Source organism: Anomaloglossus baeobatrachus, chromosome 6 (genome assembly GCF_048569485.1).
Source record: "Anomaloglossus baeobatrachus isolate aAnoBae1 chromosome 6, aAnoBae1.hap1, whole genome shotgun sequence".
Classification (NCBI taxonomy): Eukaryota; Metazoa; Chordata; class Amphibia; order Anura; family Aromobatidae; genus Anomaloglossus; species Anomaloglossus baeobatrachus.
Genome location: NC_134358.1, coordinates 50,288,539 through 50,308,586, shown reverse-complemented (window position 1 = coordinate 50,308,586; position 20,048 = coordinate 50,288,539). Strand labels below are relative to the sequence as shown.

The window sequence follows — 20,048 nt, the reverse complement described above, 5'->3', positions numbered from 1 at the left end:
AATTGCAAGAGTTGCTGATCTGAAGATGTGACGAGGACTGGAAGAGTGATTGTGAGGAGTGGAGGAGCTGGAGATGTGAGCGATAAAGTGAGTATAAGGATTTTTATTTTAGAATTTTGATGGACATTTTGCTTAATACGTGTGGAAGTGAAATATAAAAAGTCTGCATTTTGGTGAATGTAAATTTTTGGCGAACTCCAGTAGAATTCCATTTGAATGTATTCGCTCAGCTCCAGTATGGGAAGTGTTTAGAAATGCGAAAAATGTACCGCCAGTTACTAACAGCAAAAAACAAAATAGAGTAGGAGTTTTGTTTATTAATCTTTATTGCAGTTCTATGAATTTAGGTGAGAGAGAGAGCGCTGCTCAAACCCCGCTCAACACTACTCGTGAAATATTGATTCTATTCTTCGGTTTTTATGTAGGTACCTTTTTTAACCACTTTAACAGTTCCAATGCTTTTCCACTTCTTAGCCAGGATGTCTATGGCACGGTTAATTGCCTCCTTCAATTTCGGAGGATACCGTTGATGCAATTTAGTGAGGGCCCTCAACTCTTTAAACACATGACATAATGCCGTCGGATAGAGTTCTTCATAGGGTAAAGCGTCTCTTATCATAGTGAGGTGCTCCAGGAGAGCGTCCAAATCATGAACCATAAACAGTAATTTAAAAAAAGTGAATATCATCTTCACCAGATAAACCGGTTCTTTTTGCCCAAGTTGTTCATATATCTTGCAGTATTTTCCTCTATTTAACAGCTCTTCTACATTTTTACATCCGACGTAAGGAAGACAATGCAACAAGGCTGCAATACTGGCTGCCTTAACCTGCTGGTTTTTGCTGTGTAACATTATCAGTAAGGCTGCTAGGTAACTCCTGATGTGTTGGCTGAAGTCTTTCTTGCTCTGGTTACAGTTCTTGGCGAGATCAGCAAATAGTGAAGCGGCGTATACCTGGACCAGAGGGTTCGAGTGGTTTAGATAGCAAGTACAAAGATTGACAATCTCCCCAAAAGTATTACCAAGTTTTGATCTTTTCAGCAAGGTGACTAATTTTGACAGGACTTGTAAGATGTTGATGATATCTTTTGGATTCTTACAACCATATAATTTCCTGCGCAGGCAGTCAAATATGAAGTCTTTCAGTTGATGCACCTCGGTAGGGGCACCTTTACAAGCATTACCAATAGCTTCTGTAACATGGCAGACCTCAAGCTCATCCGAGCTGTAAGTTTTTAAAGCCATTAATGAGATTAAATTTTTTGCCACATTCTTCTCCAGGTTAGGATGGTGTAGGAGCTCCGAGACGAACATGACACTGGTGATTCTGCTTGTTCTGAATGAATATCTCATTGGTATACGCAGGTAAGGGATGAGTTTCCTCCTTTCCTCATCAGTTAAGACACAAGTAATATAATGACACATCGCAGCCTGCGTAGTGTCTGTGTCATGGAAGAGAACAAAGTCATCCTGGTAGTTTCTGAACCCATACATGGGGTGCAGAAGGTGATAGAAAAAATCATAGCTTCTCTCTTTCCAGTCTCTGCTGGATTTGGTGGAAATCAGGTCCAATACCTTGAACGAGCTGCTTGGTGGATGCTCTTCATCCTTTTCCAAACGCTCCATGACTTCTTCACCGCTATAAATTGCAATATTAGCCAGGAGCGTCATAGCTGCGCCAGTTATTCCGGGTTGTCTCTTACTTTCCGCTCTCCGCATGTGGCGGTAGGTCTGATCGATAAGTTCACTAGTCAGAAAGCTGGCAGTCTCCACTCCGACAGAGCTTACAGTTGACAAGAACAGGAGGGCATTCATCAAATCCTGTCCATCCAGATCACGCAGATGTTTGATTAGATCGCTGGTCATTGTCTTTATTACTCCAAGCTCAAATGATGAGACAATGCCTGGAATACTGTCCTCCAGAAGAGGGACACTGAGCAGGTCCAGCGAGGCCAACAGCTTTTTACAGCGATTGCTGGATCCCATGCTGCAATGTTTACAGCGATCGCTGGATACCATGATGCAATGATTCATCATAAATAATCAGACGTAATCTGCCAAAAAATTCAAAATGATATTAGAGGAAACATCAGGTAAATTATAAGTAATAGAAGATAAATGCAAAAAAATAAAATTATATTTCAAATTACAGAATTACAGTCCTCAAATTTCAGTAATTTTTTATACTGATGTGTAATGGCCTAAGGAACTCTCAGATGTTCCAGGACTGACGGCACCGGACCCTACAGGGTGGTCTCACCGGTGCCCATGGGTAACACAAGGAAAAAAAGGGTGTCCATGGCTCAGATACAGAGAATCTGCTGTTATCTTCAACTGTGGAAAACAGATGGCGCTTTTATTTTTACATATGTTACCCATGGGCACTGGGGGTGTCACCGTCCCGGGTAAGGTAAGTCCTGAGGTGGTTTAGCCTTTTTATGCCATTGCCCGTCAATGTACAACATTCCTGAAGATGGAGATAACTTTCAAGACCCAAAACAAAAGTCTGAATCAGCCCCCTCTCCACCCCAAAAAATTAATAATCAACCTGGACTCCTAAATCCAGACATTCATGTATTAGTTATAGGCCAAAAGTAAGAGATTTAGTAAAATAAAACTCCTCTAACCTGATCTGTTCCTGGTAATAGTCACAATAAGTCGTATGACAGGATTGAGCTGATAAAGCAGGAGGACAACCTGAAACAGCAGAATTTAGAGAAAGTATTCACTACATGAGACCTCTACCTCCAACAAAGGGCATAAATCAATAGTATAAGTGACTATAAGTAGCTTTGTCTTAAGGGTACTTTACACGCTGCGATATCGGTACCGATATCGCTAGCGAGCGTACCCGCCCCCGTCGGTTGTGCGTCCCGGTCAAATCGCCGCCTGTGGCGCACAACATCGCTAACAACCGTCACACGGATTTACCTTCCCTGCGACGTCTCTCTGCCCAGCGATCCACCTCCTTTCTAAGGGGGCGATTCGTGCGGCGTCACAGCGACGTAACACTGCAGCTGTCCAATAGCAGAGGAGGGGCGGGGATGAGCGGCCGGAACATGCCGCCCACCTTCTTTCTTCCTCATTGCCGGTGGACGGAGGTAAGGATATGTTCGTCGTTCCTGCGGTGTCACACGTAGCGATGTGTGCTGCCGCAGGAATGACGACCAACATCGTACCTGCAGCAGCAACAATATTTTGAAAAGGAGCGACGTGTCAACTAGCAACGATTTTCCATGTTTTTGCGCTCGTTGATCGTCGCTCCTTGGTGTCACACGCTGCGATGTCGCTAACGGCGCCGGATGAGCGCCACTAAAGACGTGACCCCGACGATATATCGTTAGCGATGTCGCAGCGTGTAAAGCACCCTATATATCTTATCAGAGAAATCAACGTCATTGTATCCTCAGGAGTCGATTCTTCCCTTCCTTTGTCTCCTGACCTCATTACCTCTGAATAAACTGCTCAGCACAGAGATATCACAAGTTGGGAGTGAGAGGAGGAGCGCAGCCCGGAATAAGCACAGAAACATGGTCCGGCAGGTTCCTAGCAGGTGTATTCGCTTATACCAGAGCTGCAGTCACAGCTACAATGCTCAGTACTGCTGTATAATCTCCTCCATGCCTCTGTGCTGGCTAAGGAAAGAGCTGAAAATACTTATTGTATGGGAGACACTAGATCAAAGCCAATGGCAAATTACACATAGTGCCTGTAGTTAGAAAACTGGAAAATGACGCAAAATACCATGTAATGGGCAGAAATAGCGCCGCTCCTCACATCATACACACAGTACAACTTATTCCTAAGTGTCACATAAAAGTCTAGTTACCCTTTTCCTACTTTACTCTTCTAGTTGATCCCAGTAATCTGTTCTCAATAGTAATACTAGAGGATTTAGCTCGTATTTCAGTAACAGAAAGGATCTTCTGGTCACGATTTCAGCTCTGTAATCTATATATATAATTGCCTTATTCTGTCTGTCTGTCTGTCATGCTCCAAAATTGTGTCACGGTGACATTGTGTCACCGTGACATGTCCTTACGGTGACACAAAGCTGATTGGCCGCTGGGTTCGCCATGGCCCCGCCCCCCCACACGGATTGGCCTCTCGCCCCGGCTGCGCCCCCACACGGATTGGCCAGCCGCTCGCCCAGGCTCTGCCCCCTCCACAGATTGGCCTCTCGCCCCGGCACCCTGCAGGCATTGGCAACTCGCCCACGCCACGCCCCGCCCCCTCACGCAATAGACGTTAGCTCTCGCCCCCCCCCCCCCCGCATTGCCCAAACTGACACGGTCACGGAGCCACGGATCCCAGGTGAGTACTGTACTCCCCCCCCTTTCCCCCCTCACCAACGGGAGCCCACATCAGCGTACGCCGCCGTATGCTGGTGTGGGCTCCCGTGCGAGCGGGGGACGTGTTGCGCTGGTAACCATGCTTGCATAGTTACCAGTAAATCAAGGTCCTGCAGCGGCGGGACTTCCACACGCACAAACATAACAGCACACACACACGCATCATCAGATCATCACTCACATCAGATCGCACTCACTCTCACAAACACCTCACACACACCTCACACACACATCGCATCCACACACTCACAGCATCCGGCGATATCGCTTGCTTCTCGGCCTCGATACTGTGCTGTGAGCTTCCAGGACCTGCCGGAGGATCACATGGCCAGAAGCATGTGATATCTCCCGGATGTTGTGACTGTGAGCGCGTATGTGCGATATCGTCAGTGTCTGTGTGTGTGAGTGTATGCGATCGGGTGTGTGTGAGTGTATGCGATCGGGTGTGTGTGAGTGGATGCGATCGGGTGTGTGTGAGTGGATGCGATCGGGTGTGTGAGTGTCGGCAGAGGAGCACGGCGTGCTGGAGGAGGCTGGGAGCAAAGAGGCTGATCATGGGGGAGGCTGGAAGGAGAGAGGCTGATGCTGGTGGAGGCTGATGCTTGGGGAGGCTGATGCTGGGGGAGACTGGGAGCGGAAGGCTGATGCTGAGGGAGGCTGGGAGGGGGAGGCTGGGAGGAAGGAGGCTGGGAGGAGAGAGGCTGATCCTGGGGAAGGCTGGGAAAGGGAGGCTGATGCTGAGGGAGGCTGGAAGGAGAGAGGCTGATGCTGGGGGAGGCTGGAAGGAGAGAGGCTGAGGCTGGGAGGAGAGAGGCTGATGCTGGGGAAGGCTGATGCTGAGGGAGGCTGGGAGGGGAAAGCTGATGCTGGGGAAGGCTGGGAGGAGAGAGGCTGATCCTGGGGAAGGCTGGGAGAGGGAGGCTGATGCTGGAGGAGGATGGAAGGAGAGAGGCTGATGCTGGCGGAGGCTGATGCTGGGGGAGGCTGGTGGAGGCTGATGCTTGGGGAGGCTGGGAGAGGGAGGCTGATGCTGAGGGAGGCTGGGAGAGGTAGGCTGAGGCTGAGAGAAGAGAGGCTGATGCTGGGGGAGGCTGGTAGAGGGAGGCTGATGCTGGGGGAGGGTGGGAGGAGGGAGGCTGGGAGGAGAGAGGCTGATGCTGGGGAAGGCTGGGAAGAGAGAGGCTGATGCTGGGAGGAGAGAGGCTGATGCTAGGATGAGAGAGGCTGATGCTGGGAGGAGAGAGGCTGATGCTGGGAGGAGAGAGGCTGATGCTGGGGGCAGAGAAGCTGATGCTGGGGGCAGAGAAGCTGATGCTGGGGGCAGAGAGGCTGATGCTGGTGCAGCATGGGGGATGGAGCACGATGGGGGGGTGCGCAGCATCGGGGATGGAGCATGATGGGGGGGTGCGCAGCATCGGGGATGGAGCACGATGGGGAGTTCACAGCATGGGGGATGGAGCACGTTTGGGAGTGCGCAGCATGGCGGGTGGAGCACGTTTGGGAGTGCGCAGCATGGGAGATGGAGCACGATGGGGGGTGTGCAGCATAGGGGATGGAGCACGATAGGGAGTGCGCTGCATGGGGGATGGAGCACGATGGGGAGTGCGGAGTATGGCGGATGGAGCACGTTTGGGAGTGCGCAGCATGGCGGATGGAGCACGTTTGGGAGTGCGCAGCATGGCGGATGGAGCACGTTTGGGAGTGCGCAGCATGGGAGATGGAGCACGATGGGGGGTGCGCAGCATAGGGGATGGAGCACGATGGGGGGTGCGCAGCATAGGGGATGGAGCACGATGGGGAGTGCGCTGCATGGGGGATGGAGCACGTTTGGGAGTGCGCACCTCCCCCCAACACACACACACACACACACACACGCACGCACGAGCGCGCACTGCACAACACACCACACACCACACACACACACACACACTGGGAACCACAAACAACTGCCCTACACAGACACCCACACACACAGACAACGCTGCACACACACAACAACCAACACACAAACACCGCGGCACACACAAATATACGCACATACCGCACAACACACACATTGCACAAAACATACCTCCCCCCAAAACACACCACACACACACAAACCGCACAACACACACACAACGCTACAGACACACAGCGCTCCACAAACAACGCAACACACGCAACACACATACAACACCGCTCTCACCCCCCGTCACACCCAGACAACACCCAGAACATGTACAGCCCCTACACAAACACTTGGTAACTACACACAACAACATTATATATATATAACAAAAATCATACATGAACTACACAATACGTAAATTCTAGAATACCCGATGCGTAGAATCGGGCCACCTTCTAGTAGATTAATAATGTTATAATGAACGATGGATCAGTCAGATATTATTCTTGTATTTTTATACAGGACGTGTTATTATATTACACTCAGAATACTTACACTAATAGCTGGTGAATGCTCCAATACAAACAGAACTGTGACACCGGTCACACAGTGGAGTGTTTATTCCAACCTATAATATAATATGATATTGATAGTCGTTAGATGGAAGGAAGAAAAGGACCCAGGAGCCCCGCGCCTCGGCCATTCTACTCACTGGAAAGATGTCTGGTGTTCCGCTCCGATCCCGTACGCGCTGAAGGTCTCTTCTCAGCTGGTGCAGGGCGTCCACTGACTTCCCCTCTTGGAGGTGATCATCAACCAGGAAAAATCAGGATGAAATCTGAAAAAGACAAAAAAAATTAATGCCATAATGCATGGAGCCATAATACATAGATGCATAATATATGGTGCCATAATACTTGGAGCCATAATACATGGTGCCATTCTACATGGAGCCTTAATACGTGGAGCCATAATACGTGGAGCCATAATACTTGGAGCCATAATACTTGGAGCCATAATACATAGAGCCATAATACATAGAGCCATAATACGTGGAGCCATAATACTTGGAGCCATAATATTTGGAACCATAATACATGGAACCATAATACATGGAACCATATTACATGGAGCCGTAATACATGGAGCCGTAATACTTGGAGCCGTAATACATAGAGCCATAATACTTGGAGCCATAATACTTGGAGCCATAATACTTGGAGCCATAATACTTGGAGCCATAATACTTGCAGCCATAATACTTGCAGCCATAATACTTGCAGCCATAATACTTGGAGCCATAATACTTGGAGCCATAATACATGGAGCCATAATACTTGCAGCCATAATACTTGCAGCCATAATACTTGCAGCCATAATACATGGTGCCTTAATACATGGATCCATAATACTTGGAGCCATAATACATGGTGCCTTAATACATGGATCCATAACACATGGATCCATAACACATGGATCCATAACACATGGAGCCATAACACATGGAGCCATAATACTTGGAGCCATAATACTTGGAGCCATAATACTTGGAGCCATAATACATAGAACCATAATAAATAGAGCCATAATACATAGAGCCTTAATACGTGGGGCTATAATACTTGGAGCCATAATATATGGAGCCACAATATATTGTGCCATAATACATGGAGCCTTAGTACATGGAGCCATAATACTTGGAGCCATAATACTTGGAGCAGTAATACATGGAGCCTTTGTCTCCTGACCTCATTACCTCTGAATAAACTGCTCAGCACAAAGATATCACAAGTTAGGAGTAAGAGGAGGAGCGTGGCCCGGAGTAAGCACAGAAACATGGTCCTACAGGTTTCTAGCAGGTGTATTCGCTTATACCAGAGCTGCAGTCACAGCTACAATGCTCAGTACTGCTGTATAATCTCCTCCATGCCTCTGTGCTGCCTAAGGAAAGCTGAAAATACTTATTGTATGGGAGACACTGGATCAAAGCCAACGGCAAATTACACATAGTGCCTGTAGGGAGAAAACTGGAAAATGACGCAAAATACCATGTAATGGGCAGAAATAGCGCCGCTCCTCACATCATACACACAGTACAACTTATTCCTAAATGTCACATAAAAGTCTAGTTACCTTTTTCCTACTTTACTCTTCTAGTTGATCCCAGTAATCTGTTCTCAATAGTAATACTAGAGGATTTAGCTCGTATCTCAGTAACAGAAAGGATCTTCTTCTGGTCACGATTTCAGCTCTGTAATAGATTAATAATGTTATAATGAACGATGGATGAGTCAGATTTTATTCTTGTATTTTTATACAGGACATGTTATTATATTACACTCAGAATACTTACACTAATAGCTGGTGAACGCTCCAATACAAACAGAACTGTGACACCGGTCACACAGTGGAGTGTTTATTCCAACCTATAATATAATATGATATTGATAGTCGTTAGATGGAAGGAAGAAAAGGACCCAGGAGCCCCGCGCCTCGGCCATTCTACTCACTGGAAAGATGTCTGGTGTTCTGCTCCGATCCCGTACACGCTGGAGGTCTCTTCTCAGCTGGTGCAGGGCGTCCACTGACTTCCCCTCTTGGAGGTGATCATCAACCAGGAAAAATCAGGATGAAATCTGAAAAAGACAAAAAAAATTAATGCCATAATGCATGGAGCCATAATACATAGATGCATAATATATGGTGCCATAATACTTGGAGCCATAATACATGGTGCCATTCTACATGGAGCCTTAATACGTGGAGCCATAATACGTGGAGCCATAATACTTGGAGCCATAATACATAGAGCCATAATACATAGAGCCATAATACGTGGAGCCATAATACTTGGAGCCATAATATTTGGAACCATAATACATGGAACCATATTACATGGAGCCGTAATACATGGAGCCGTAATACTTGGAGCCGTAATACATAGAGCCATAATACTTGGAGCCATAATACTTGGAGCCATAATACTTGGAGCCATAATACTTGGAGCCATAATACTTGCAGCCATAATACTTGCAGCCATAATACTTGCAGCCATAATACATGGAGCCATAATACATGGAGCCATAATACTTGGAGCCATAATACATGGAGCCATAATACATGGAGCCATAATACATGGAGCCATAATACTTGGAGCCATAATACATGGTGCCTTAATACATGGATCCATAATACTTGGAGCCATAATACATGGTGCCTTAATACATGGATCCATAACACATGGATCCATAACACATGGATCCATAACACATGGAGCCATAACACATGGAGCCATAATACTTGGAGCCATAATACTTGGAGCCATAATACTTGGAGCCATAATACATAGAACCATAATAAATAGAGCCATAATACATAGAGCCTTAATACGTGGGGCTATAATACTTGGAGCCATAATATATGGAGCCACAATATATTGTGCCATAATACATGGAGCCTTAGTACATGGAGCCATAATACTTGGAGCCATAATACTTGGAGCAGTAATACATGGAGCCTTTGTCTCCTGACCTCATTACCTCTGAATAAACTGCTCAGCACAAAGATATCACAAGTTAGGAGTAAGAGGAGGAGCGTGGCCCGGAGTAAGCACAGAAACATGGTCCTACAGGTTTCTAGCAGGTGTATTCGCTTATACCAGAGCTGCAGTCACAGCTACAATGCTCAGTACTGCTGTATAATCTCCTCCATGCCTCTGTGCTGCCTAAGGAAAGCTGAAAATACTTATTGTATGGGAGACACTGGATCAAAGCCAACGGCAAATTACACATAGTGCCTGTAGGGAGAAAACTGGAAAATGACGCAAAATACCATGTAATGGGCAGAAATAGCGCCGCTCCTCACATCATACACACAGTACAACTTATTCCTAAATGTCACATAAAAGTCTAGTTACCTTTTTCCTACTTTACTCTTCTAGTTGATCCCAGTAATCTGTTCTCAATAGTAATACTAGAGGATTTAGCTCGTATCTCAGTAACAGAAAGGATCTTCTTCTGGTCACGATTTCAGCTCTGTAATAGATTAATAATGTTATAATGAACGATGGATGAGTCAGATTTTATTCTTGTATTTTTATACAGGACGTGTTATTATATTACACTCAGAATACTTACACTAATAGCTGGTGAACGCTCCAATACAAACAGAACTGTGACACCGGTCACACAGTGGAGTGTTTATTCCAACCTATAATATAATATGATATTGATAGTCGTTAGATGGAAGGAAGAAAAGGACCCAGGAGCCCGCGCCTCGGCCATTCTACTCACTGGAAAGATGTCTGGTGTTCTGCTCCGATCCCGTACACGCTGGAGGTCTCTTCTCAGCTGGTCCAGGGCGTCCACTGACTTCCCCTCTGGGAGGTGATCCTCAACCAGGAAAAATCAGGATTAAATCTGAAAAAGACAAAAAAAATGAATGCCATAATACATTGAGCCATAATACATAGATGCATAATATATGGTGCCAAAATACTTGGAGCCATAATTCATGGAGCCATAATACATGGAGCCATAATACATGGAGCCTTAATACATGGAGCCATAATACATGGAGCCATAATACATGGAGCTATAATACATGGAGCCATAATACATGGAGACATAATACATGGAGCCATAATACTTGGAGCCATAATACATGGAGCCATAATACATGAAGCCATAATACATGGGGCCATAATACTTGGAACCATAATACTAGAAGCCGTAATACATGGAGACATAATACATAGAGCCATATTACTTAGAGCCATAATATATAGAGCCATAATACTTAGAGCCATAATACATGGAGCCATAATACATGGAGCCATAATACATGGGGCCATAATACATGGAGCCATAATACTTGGAACCATAATACTAGAAGCCGTAATACATGGAGCCATAATACATGGAGCCATAATACATGGAGCCATAATACTTGGAACCATAATACTAGAAGCCGCAATACATGGCGCCATAATACTTGGAGCCATAATACATGGAGCCACAATACTTGGAGCCATAATCTTTGGAGCTATAATCCTTGGAGCCGTAATACATGCAGCCATAATACTTGGAGCCATAATACATGGAGCCATAATACTTGGAGCCATAATACATGGAACCATATTACTTGGAGCCATAATACATGGAGCAATAATACATGGAGCCATAATACATGGGGCCATAATACATGGAGCCATAATACATGGAGCCATAATACATGGAGCCATAATACATGGAGCCATAATACATAGAGCCATATTACTTGGAGCCATAGTACATGGAGCAAGAATACATGGAGCCATAATACATGGTGCCATAATACATGGCGTCTTAATACATGGAGACATAATACATGGAGCCATAGTACATGGTGCTATACTAAATCGAGCCTTAATACATGGAGCCATAATATTTGGGGCTATAATACTTGGAGCCATAATACATGGAGCCATAATACGTAGAGCCTTAATATATAGAGCCATAATACTTAGAGCCATAATACATGGCGCCTTAATACATGGAGACATAATACATGGAGCCATAGTACATGGTGCCATATTAAATAGAGCCTTAGTACATGGAGCCATAATACTTGGAGCCATAATACTTGGAGCCATAATACTTGGAGCCATAATGCTTGGAGCCATAATACATGGAGCCATAATACTTAGAGCCATAATACATGGAGCCATAATGCATGGAGCCATAATACAGAGAGCCATATTACTTGGAGCCTTAATACATGGCGCCTTAATACATGGAGCCATAATACATAGTGCCATACTACATGGAGCCTTAGTACATAGAGCCATATTACTTGGAGCCATAGTACATGGAGCAAGAATACATGGAGCCATAATACATGGTGCCATAATACATGGCGTCTTAATACATGGAGACATAATACATGGAGCCATAGTACATGGTGCTATACTAAATCGAGCCTTAATACATGGAGCCATAATACTTGGGGCTATAATACTTGGAGCCATAATACATGGAGCCATAATACGTAGAGCCTTAATATATAGAGCCATAATACTTAGAGCCATAATACATGGCGCCTTAATACATGGAGACATAATACATGGAGCCATAGTACATGGTGCCATATTAAATAGAGCCTTAGTACATGGAGCCATAATACTTGGAGCCATAATACTTGGAGCCATAATACTTGGAGCCATAATGCTTGGAGCCATAATACATGGAGCCATAATACTTAGAGCCATAATACATGGAGCCATAATGCATGGAGCCATAATACAGAGAGCCATATTACTTGGAGCCTTAATACATGGCGCCTTAATACATGGAGCCATAATACATAGTGCCATACTACATGGAGCCTTAGTACATAGAGCCATAATACTTGGAGCCATAATACTTGGAGCCATAATGCTTGGAGCCATAATACATGGAGCCATAATACTTAGAGCCATAATACATGGAGCCATAATGCATGGAGCCATATCACAGAGAGCCATATTACTTGGAGCCTTAATACATGGCGTCTTAATACATGGAGCCATAATACATAGTGCCATACTACATGGAGCCTTAGTACATAGAGCCATAATACTTGGAGCCATAATACATGGAGCCGTAATACATGGCGCCTTAATACATGGCGCCTTAATACATGGAGCCATAATACATGGTGCCATACTACATGGTGCCATACTACATGGAGCCTTAGTACATAGAGCCATAATACTTGGAGCCATAATACATGGAGCCGTAATACATGGCGCCATAATACATGGCGCCTTAATACATGGAGCCATAATACTTGGAGCCATAATACATGGAGCCGTAATACATGGCGCCATAATACATGGTGCCTTAATATATGGAGCCATAATACTTGGAGCCATAATACTAGAAGCCGTAATACATGGAGTCATAATACTTGGAGCCATAATCCTTGGAGCCATAATACATGCAGCCGTAATACATGGAGCCATAATACATGGAGCCATAATACATGGAGCCATAATACATGGCGCCTTAATACATGGATGGAGCCATAATACTTGGAGCCATAATACAGAGATACATAATACATGGAGCCATAATACTTGGAGCCATAATACATAGAGCTATAGTACTTGGAGCCATAATACTTGGAGCCATAATGCTTGGAGCCATAATGCTTGGAGCCATAATGCTTGGAGCCTTAATACTTGGAGCCATTATACATGGAGCCATAATACTTGGCGCCATGATTCATGGAGCCATAATACATAGAGCCATAATACTTAGAGCCATAATACATGAAGCAATAATACTTGGAGCCATAATACAGAGAGCCATATTACCTGGAGCCTTAGTACATGGAGCCATAATATTTGGAGCCATAATACTTGGAGCAGTAATACATGGAGCCTTTGTCTCCTGACCTCATTACCTCTGAATAAACTGCTCAGCACAGAGATATCACAAGTTAGGAGTGAGAGGAGGAGCGCGGCCCGGAGTAAGCACAGAAACATGGTCCTGCAGGTTTCTAGCAGGTGTATTCGCTTATACCAGAGCTGCAGTCACAGCTACAATGCTCAGTACTGCTGTATAATCTCCTCCATGCCTCTGTGCTGACTAAGGAAAGAGCTGAAAATACTTATTGTATGGGAGACACTGGATCAAAGCCAACGGCAAATTACACATAGTGCCTGTAGGGAGAAAACTGGAAAATGACGCAAAATACCATGTAATGGGCAGAAATAGCGCCGCTCCTCACATCATACACACAGTACAACTTATTCCTAAATGTCACATAAAAGTCTAGTTACCCTTTTCCTACTTTACTCTTCTAGTTGATCCCAGTAATCTGTTCTCAATAGTAATACTAGAGGATTTAGCTCGTATCTCAGTAACAGAAAGGATCTTCTTCTGGTCACGATTTCAGCTCTGTAATAGATTAATAATGTTATAATGAACGATGGATCAGTCAGATTTTATTCTTGTATTTTTATACAGGACGTGTTATTATATTACACTCAGAATACTCACACTAATAGTGAATGCTGGTGAATGCTCCAATACAAACAGAACTGTGACACCGGTCACACAGTGGAGTGTTTATTCCAACCTATAATATAATATGATATTGATAGTCGTTAGATGGAAGGAAGAAAAGGACCCAGGAGCCCGCGCCTCGGCCATTCTACTCACTGGAAAGATGTCTGGTGTTCTGCTCCGATCCCGTACACGCTGGAGGTCTCTTCTCAGCTGGTGCAGGGCGTCCACTGACTTCCCCTCTGGGAGGTGATCCTCAACCAGGAAAAATCAGGATTAAATCTGAAAAAGACAAAAAAAATATTAATGCCATAATACATGGAGATATTATACATGGAGCCATAATACATGGAGCCATAATACATGGAGCCATAATACATGGAGCCATAAAGCCATAATACTTGGAGCCATAATACTTGGAGCCATAATACTTGGAGCCATAATACATGGAGTCCTAATACTTGGAGCCATAATACATGGAGTCATAATACTTGGAGACATAATACTTGGAGCCAATACATGGAGCCATAATCCTTGGAGCCATAATACATGGAGACATAATACTTGGAGCCATAAAACATGGAGCCATAATACTTGGAGCCGTAATACATGGAGCCGTAATACATGGAGCCATAATACTTGGGTGCCATAATACATGGAGCCGTAATACATGGAGCCGTAATACATGGAGTCATAATACTTGGAGCAATACATAGAGCCATAATACATGGAGCCGTAATACATGGAGCCGTAATACATGGAGCCGTAATACATGGAGCCATAATATATGGAGCCATAATTCTTGGGTGCCATAATACATGGAGCCGTAATACATGGAGCCATAATACATGGAGGCATAATACTTGGAACCATAATACATGGAGCCATAATACATAGATCCATAATACATGGAGCCGTAATACATGGAGCCGTAATACATGGAGCCATAATACATGGAGCCATAATACATAGAGCCATAATACATGGAGCCGTAATACATGGAGCCATAATACATGGAGCCGTAATACATGGAGCCATAATACATGGAACCATATTACATGGAGACATACAGTGCCTACAAGTAGTATTCAACCCCCTGCAGATTTAGCAGGTTTGATAAGATGCAAATAAGTTAGAGCCTGCAAACTTCAAACAAAAGCAGGATTTATTAACAGATGCATAAATCTTACAAACCAACAAGTTATGTTGCTCAGTTAAATTTTAATACATTTTGAAGTTAAAAGTGTGGGTCAATTATTATTCAACCCCTAGGTTTAATATTTTGTGGAATAACCCTTGTTTGCAATTTCAGCTGATAATCGTCTTTTATAAGACCTGATCAGGCCGGCACAGGTCTCTGGAGTTATCTTGGCCCACTCCTCCATGCAGATCTTCTCCAAGTTATCTAGGTTCTCTGGGTGTCTCATGTGGACTTAAATCTTGAGCTCCTTCCACAAGTTTTCAATTAGGTTAAGGTCAGGAGACTGACTAGGCCACTGTAACACCTTGATTTTTTCCCTCTGGAACCAGGCCTTGGTTTTCTTGGCTGTGTGCTTTGGGTCGTTGTCTTGTTGGAAGATGAAATGACGACCCATCTTAAGATCCATGATGGAGGTGCGGAGGTTCTTGGCCAAAATCTCCAGGTAGGCCGTGCTATCCATCTTCCCACGGATGCGGACAAGATGGCCAGGCCCCTTGGCTGAGAAACAGCCCCACAGCATGATGCTGCCACCACCATGCTTGACTGTAGGGATGGTATTCTTGGGGTCGTATACAGTGCCATCCAGTCTCCAAACGTCACGTGTGTGGTTGGCACCAAAGATCTCGATCTTGGTCTCATCAGACCAGAGAACCTTGAACCAGTTTGTCTCAGAGTCCTCCAAATGATCATGAGCAAACTAACTGTAGACGAGCCTTGACATGACGCTTTGAAAGTAAAGGTACCTTACGGGCTCGTCTGGAACGGAGACCATTGCGGTGGAGTACGTTACTTATGGTATTGACTGAAACCAATGTCCCCACTGCCATGAGATCTTCCCGGAGCTCCTTCCTTGTTGTCCTTGGGTTAGCCTTGACTCTTCGGACAAGCCTGGCCTCGGCACGGGTGGAAACTTTCAAAGGCTGTCCAGGCCGTGGAAGGCTAACAGTAGTTCCATAAGCCTTCCACTTCCGGATGATGCTCCCAACAGCGGAGACAGGTAGGCCCAACTCCTTGGAAAGGGTTTTGTACCCCTTGCCAGCCTTGTGACCCTCCACGATCTTGTCTCTGATGGCCTTGGAATGCTCCTTTGTCTTTCCCATGTTGACCAAGTATGAGTGCTGTTCACAAGTTTGGGGAGGGTCTTAATTAGTCAGAAAAGGCTGGAAAAATAGATAATCCAAACATGTGAAGCTCATTGTTCTTTGTGCCTGAAATACTTCTTAATACTTTAGGGGAACCAAACAGAATTCTTGTGGTTTGAGGGGTTGAATAATAAGTGACCCTCTGAATAAACTTTTCACAATTTAAAAAAAAATAAAAAAATAAAAGAAATAACATTCTTTTTTGCTGCAGTGCATTTCACACTTCCAGGCTGATCTACAGTCCAAATGTCACAATGCCAAGTTAATTCCGAATGTGTAAACCTGCTAAATCTGCAGGGGGTTGAATACTACTTGTAGGCACTGTAATATATGGAGACGTAATACATGGAGACATATTGCATGGAGCCACAATACATGGAGACATGTGCCTTACATGGTGCCAAGTGTTTTAATGTTGCACATATTGCCATAATACATGGCGCCTCTTTAATTTCAGAGTGTGGTACATTTGCAGAGGGTTCACATACATATATAAAATAGCTGGATATACCTTTGCTCATTATCCCCACCCCTTGTAAAAAGCTGGATTTACATGTTGCCCATTAGTGTCCCCCCTGTAAATAGCTGGATATACCTTTGCTCATTAGTGTCCCCCCTGTCCCCCCTATGAATAGCTGGATGCACTTTTTGCAAATTCTCCACCTCCACTTTAGTTGGACGCACATTAAACTTATGGTGAAGCTGCTGTATGAATACCGCTGTGTGCCCCCCCTCCAGCAGCCATTAGTGAGGGATGTCATCTGCTCATCACTTATGCCATACATATGATATTACTCAGCTAAATACAGTGACTCCTATCTATATATATAATTGCCTTATTCTGTCTGTCTGTCTGTCTTGCTCCAAAATTGTGTTCTTACGGTGACACAAAGCTGATTGGCCACTGGGCTCGCCATGGCCCCGCCCCCCGCACGGATTGGCAGCTCGCCTCGCCTCGGTTCCGCCCCCCCCACGGATTGGTCTCTCGCCTCGGCCTGGCCCCGCCCTTCGCATGGATTGGACACTCGCTCCGGCCCTCCGCACGCATCGCCAGACATAACCTTGCGCTGCTGGGATCGTGACGGAGCCGGTGAACGCTGGTAACCATTATACACATCGGGTAACTAAGGTCCCTTAATTACCCGATGTGTATCATAGTTACCAGTGTACACCGGCTCCGTCACGATCCCAGCAGCGCCAGACATAACCTTGCGATGCTGGGATCTTGACGGAGCCGGTGAACGCTGGTAACCATTATACACATCGGGTAACTAAGGTCCCTTAGTTACCCGATGTGTATCATAGTTACCAGTGTACACCGGCTCCGTCACGATCCCAGCAGCGCCAGACATAACCTTGCGATGCTGGGATCTTGACGGAGCGGTGAACGATGGTAACCATTATACACATCGGGTAACTAAGGTCCCTTAGTTACCCGATGTGTATCATAGTTACCAGTGTACACCGGCTCCCGGTACACATGTGCAAGGAGCCGGCATTATACTCCTCTCCCCCCAGGACTACTCCTCCTATTATATTCCTCCTATTATACTCCTCTCTGAGTATAATAGGAGAACTATTATAGCATGGGGGATGGAGCACGATGGGGTGCGCAGCATGGGGGATGTAGCACGATGGGGGGTGCGCAGCATGGGGGATGGAGCACGATGGGGAGTGCGCAGCATGGAGGATGGAGCACGATGGGGAGTGCGCAGCATGGGGGATGGAGCATGATGGGGGGTGGGCAGCATGGGGGATGGAGCACGATGGGGAGTGCGCAGCATGGGGGATGGTGCATGATGGGGGGTGCGCAGCATCGGGGATGGAGCACGATGGGGAATGCGCAGCATAGGGGATGGAGCACGATGGGGGGTGGGCAGCATGGGGGATGGAGCATGATGGGGGGTGCGCAGCATGGGGCACGATGGGGGGTGCGCAGCATGGGGGATGGAGCACGATGGGAGGTGCACACCTCCCCCCAACACACCACACACACACACTGGGAACCACAAACACCGCCATACACAGACACCCCCACACACAGACAACGCCGCACACACACAACACCCAACACACAAACACCGTGGCATACATAAATATACGCACATACCGCACAACACACACATTGCACAAAACATACCTCCCCCCAAAACACACCACACCCACACAAACCGCGCAACACACACACACACAACGCTACAGACACAGCGCTCCACAAACAACGCAACACACGCAACACACATACAACACCGCTCTCACCCCCCGCCACACCCAGACAACACCCAGAACATGTACAGCGCCCTACACAAACACTTGGTAACTACACACAACAACATCTATATATATATATATATATATATATATATAACAAAAATCATACATGAACTACACAATACGTAAATTCTAGAATACCCGATGCGTAGAATCGGGCCACCTTCTAGTTTTTTATAATTACTGATGGTTGGCAGAAAACACACAAAGACGTGTCTTATTCTGGTCTGTTTCATGGACAAAGCTCACCCATTCAGAGAATGGCTCAGTGACCACACGTGCCGCCATCCTCCTCACATCTGGGTGCTGTCAGTGTTTCGCTGACTGGACACCTGAAGAAGCTTCGGAAACCTTCATTAATTTTTTTTTTTCCATTTGAGAAAATTTGATGATACATGGACGGTAAAAATGAACATTCTGACCAAAAATTAATGAAAAGCAGACCCAGCGGGCCGGATCTTACAGAAAATAAAATAAAATGGTGTCTAATTCTCCCCTAAACCTGACATTGATATTTGCTACCCTGGATTTCTACTTTAATATCGGATCATTGAGGACCGGATTTGTGTCATGAATTGTAATTAAGAAGCAAAATTCATGAAAACGATTTATCTGTTGTATTGTGCCAGGATTTGTGCAGGACGAGTTACTCATCTCTAGGGGCAATGGCGGCTTCCCATACATTAGAATACATGATAAAATAGTAATAGGATAAAAACTTCTAGTTTTATACAAAACAGCCCAAATTAGACTTACCTCCAAATATAGAAGATTCTACAGTCAATGATGTTAAAAAAATGCAGAAATAATCTGCAAATTCACAAGTAATCCGCAGGTAAACTGCTAATTCACAAATAATCCACAAGTAAACTGCTAATTCACAAGTAATACACAAGTAAATCGCTAATCCACAAGCAAAAGATCTAAGTACGTGCTGTCAGGAGACAAACAAATACCAAGTCTGATCCAGTGAGAAAGTACGGAATGTTAATAGGCTGCACTCCATTGTGACATCACTCACCTGTGTGACATCACTCACCTGTGTGACATCACTGTGTGCTTCCATATATGGCAATGTTTTTTTCATGTAATGTATTATAATCATTGTGATTTGAATTTCAGCTAATATGTCCTATGTAAACAGTTCAAAATATAACAAT

General features: G+C 45.1%; 1 protein-coding gene across 1 annotated transcript; it reads right to left on the bottom strand.

The window, feature by feature from the left end:
* Positions 1 to 333: 333 nt before the first annotated feature.
* Positions 334 to 19,832, bottom strand: LOC142244024 (uncharacterized). Its single transcript, XM_075316205.1, has 14 exons — positions 19,645 to 19,832; positions 14,431 to 14,556; positions 14,269 to 14,347; positions 14,049 to 14,166; positions 10,537 to 10,662; positions 10,381 to 10,453; positions 10,161 to 10,278; positions 8,755 to 8,880; positions 8,598 to 8,670; positions 8,378 to 8,495; positions 6,957 to 7,082; positions 6,800 to 6,872; positions 2,629 to 2,698; positions 334 to 2,055 (listed from the first exon to the last, which is right to left on the bottom strand). The coding sequence occupies exon 14, from the start codon at positions 2,036 to 2,038 to the stop codon at positions 404 to 406; it is 1,635 nt and encodes a 544-aa protein (XP_075172320.1). The 5' UTR covers positions 2,039 to 2,055; positions 2,629 to 2,698; positions 6,800 to 6,872; positions 6,957 to 7,082; positions 8,378 to 8,495; positions 8,598 to 8,670; positions 8,755 to 8,880; positions 10,161 to 10,278; positions 10,381 to 10,453; positions 10,537 to 10,662; positions 14,049 to 14,166; positions 14,269 to 14,347; positions 14,431 to 14,556; positions 19,645 to 19,832; the 3' UTR covers positions 334 to 403.
* Between the last annotated feature and the right edge of the window lie 216 nt (positions 19,833 to 20,048).

Excerpts from the sequence above, each read along its gene's own strand:
- LOC142244024 (XM_075316205.1), bottom strand. The coding sequence starts at position 2,038 with ATGATGAATCATTGCATCATGGTATCCAGCGATCGCTGTAAACATTGC.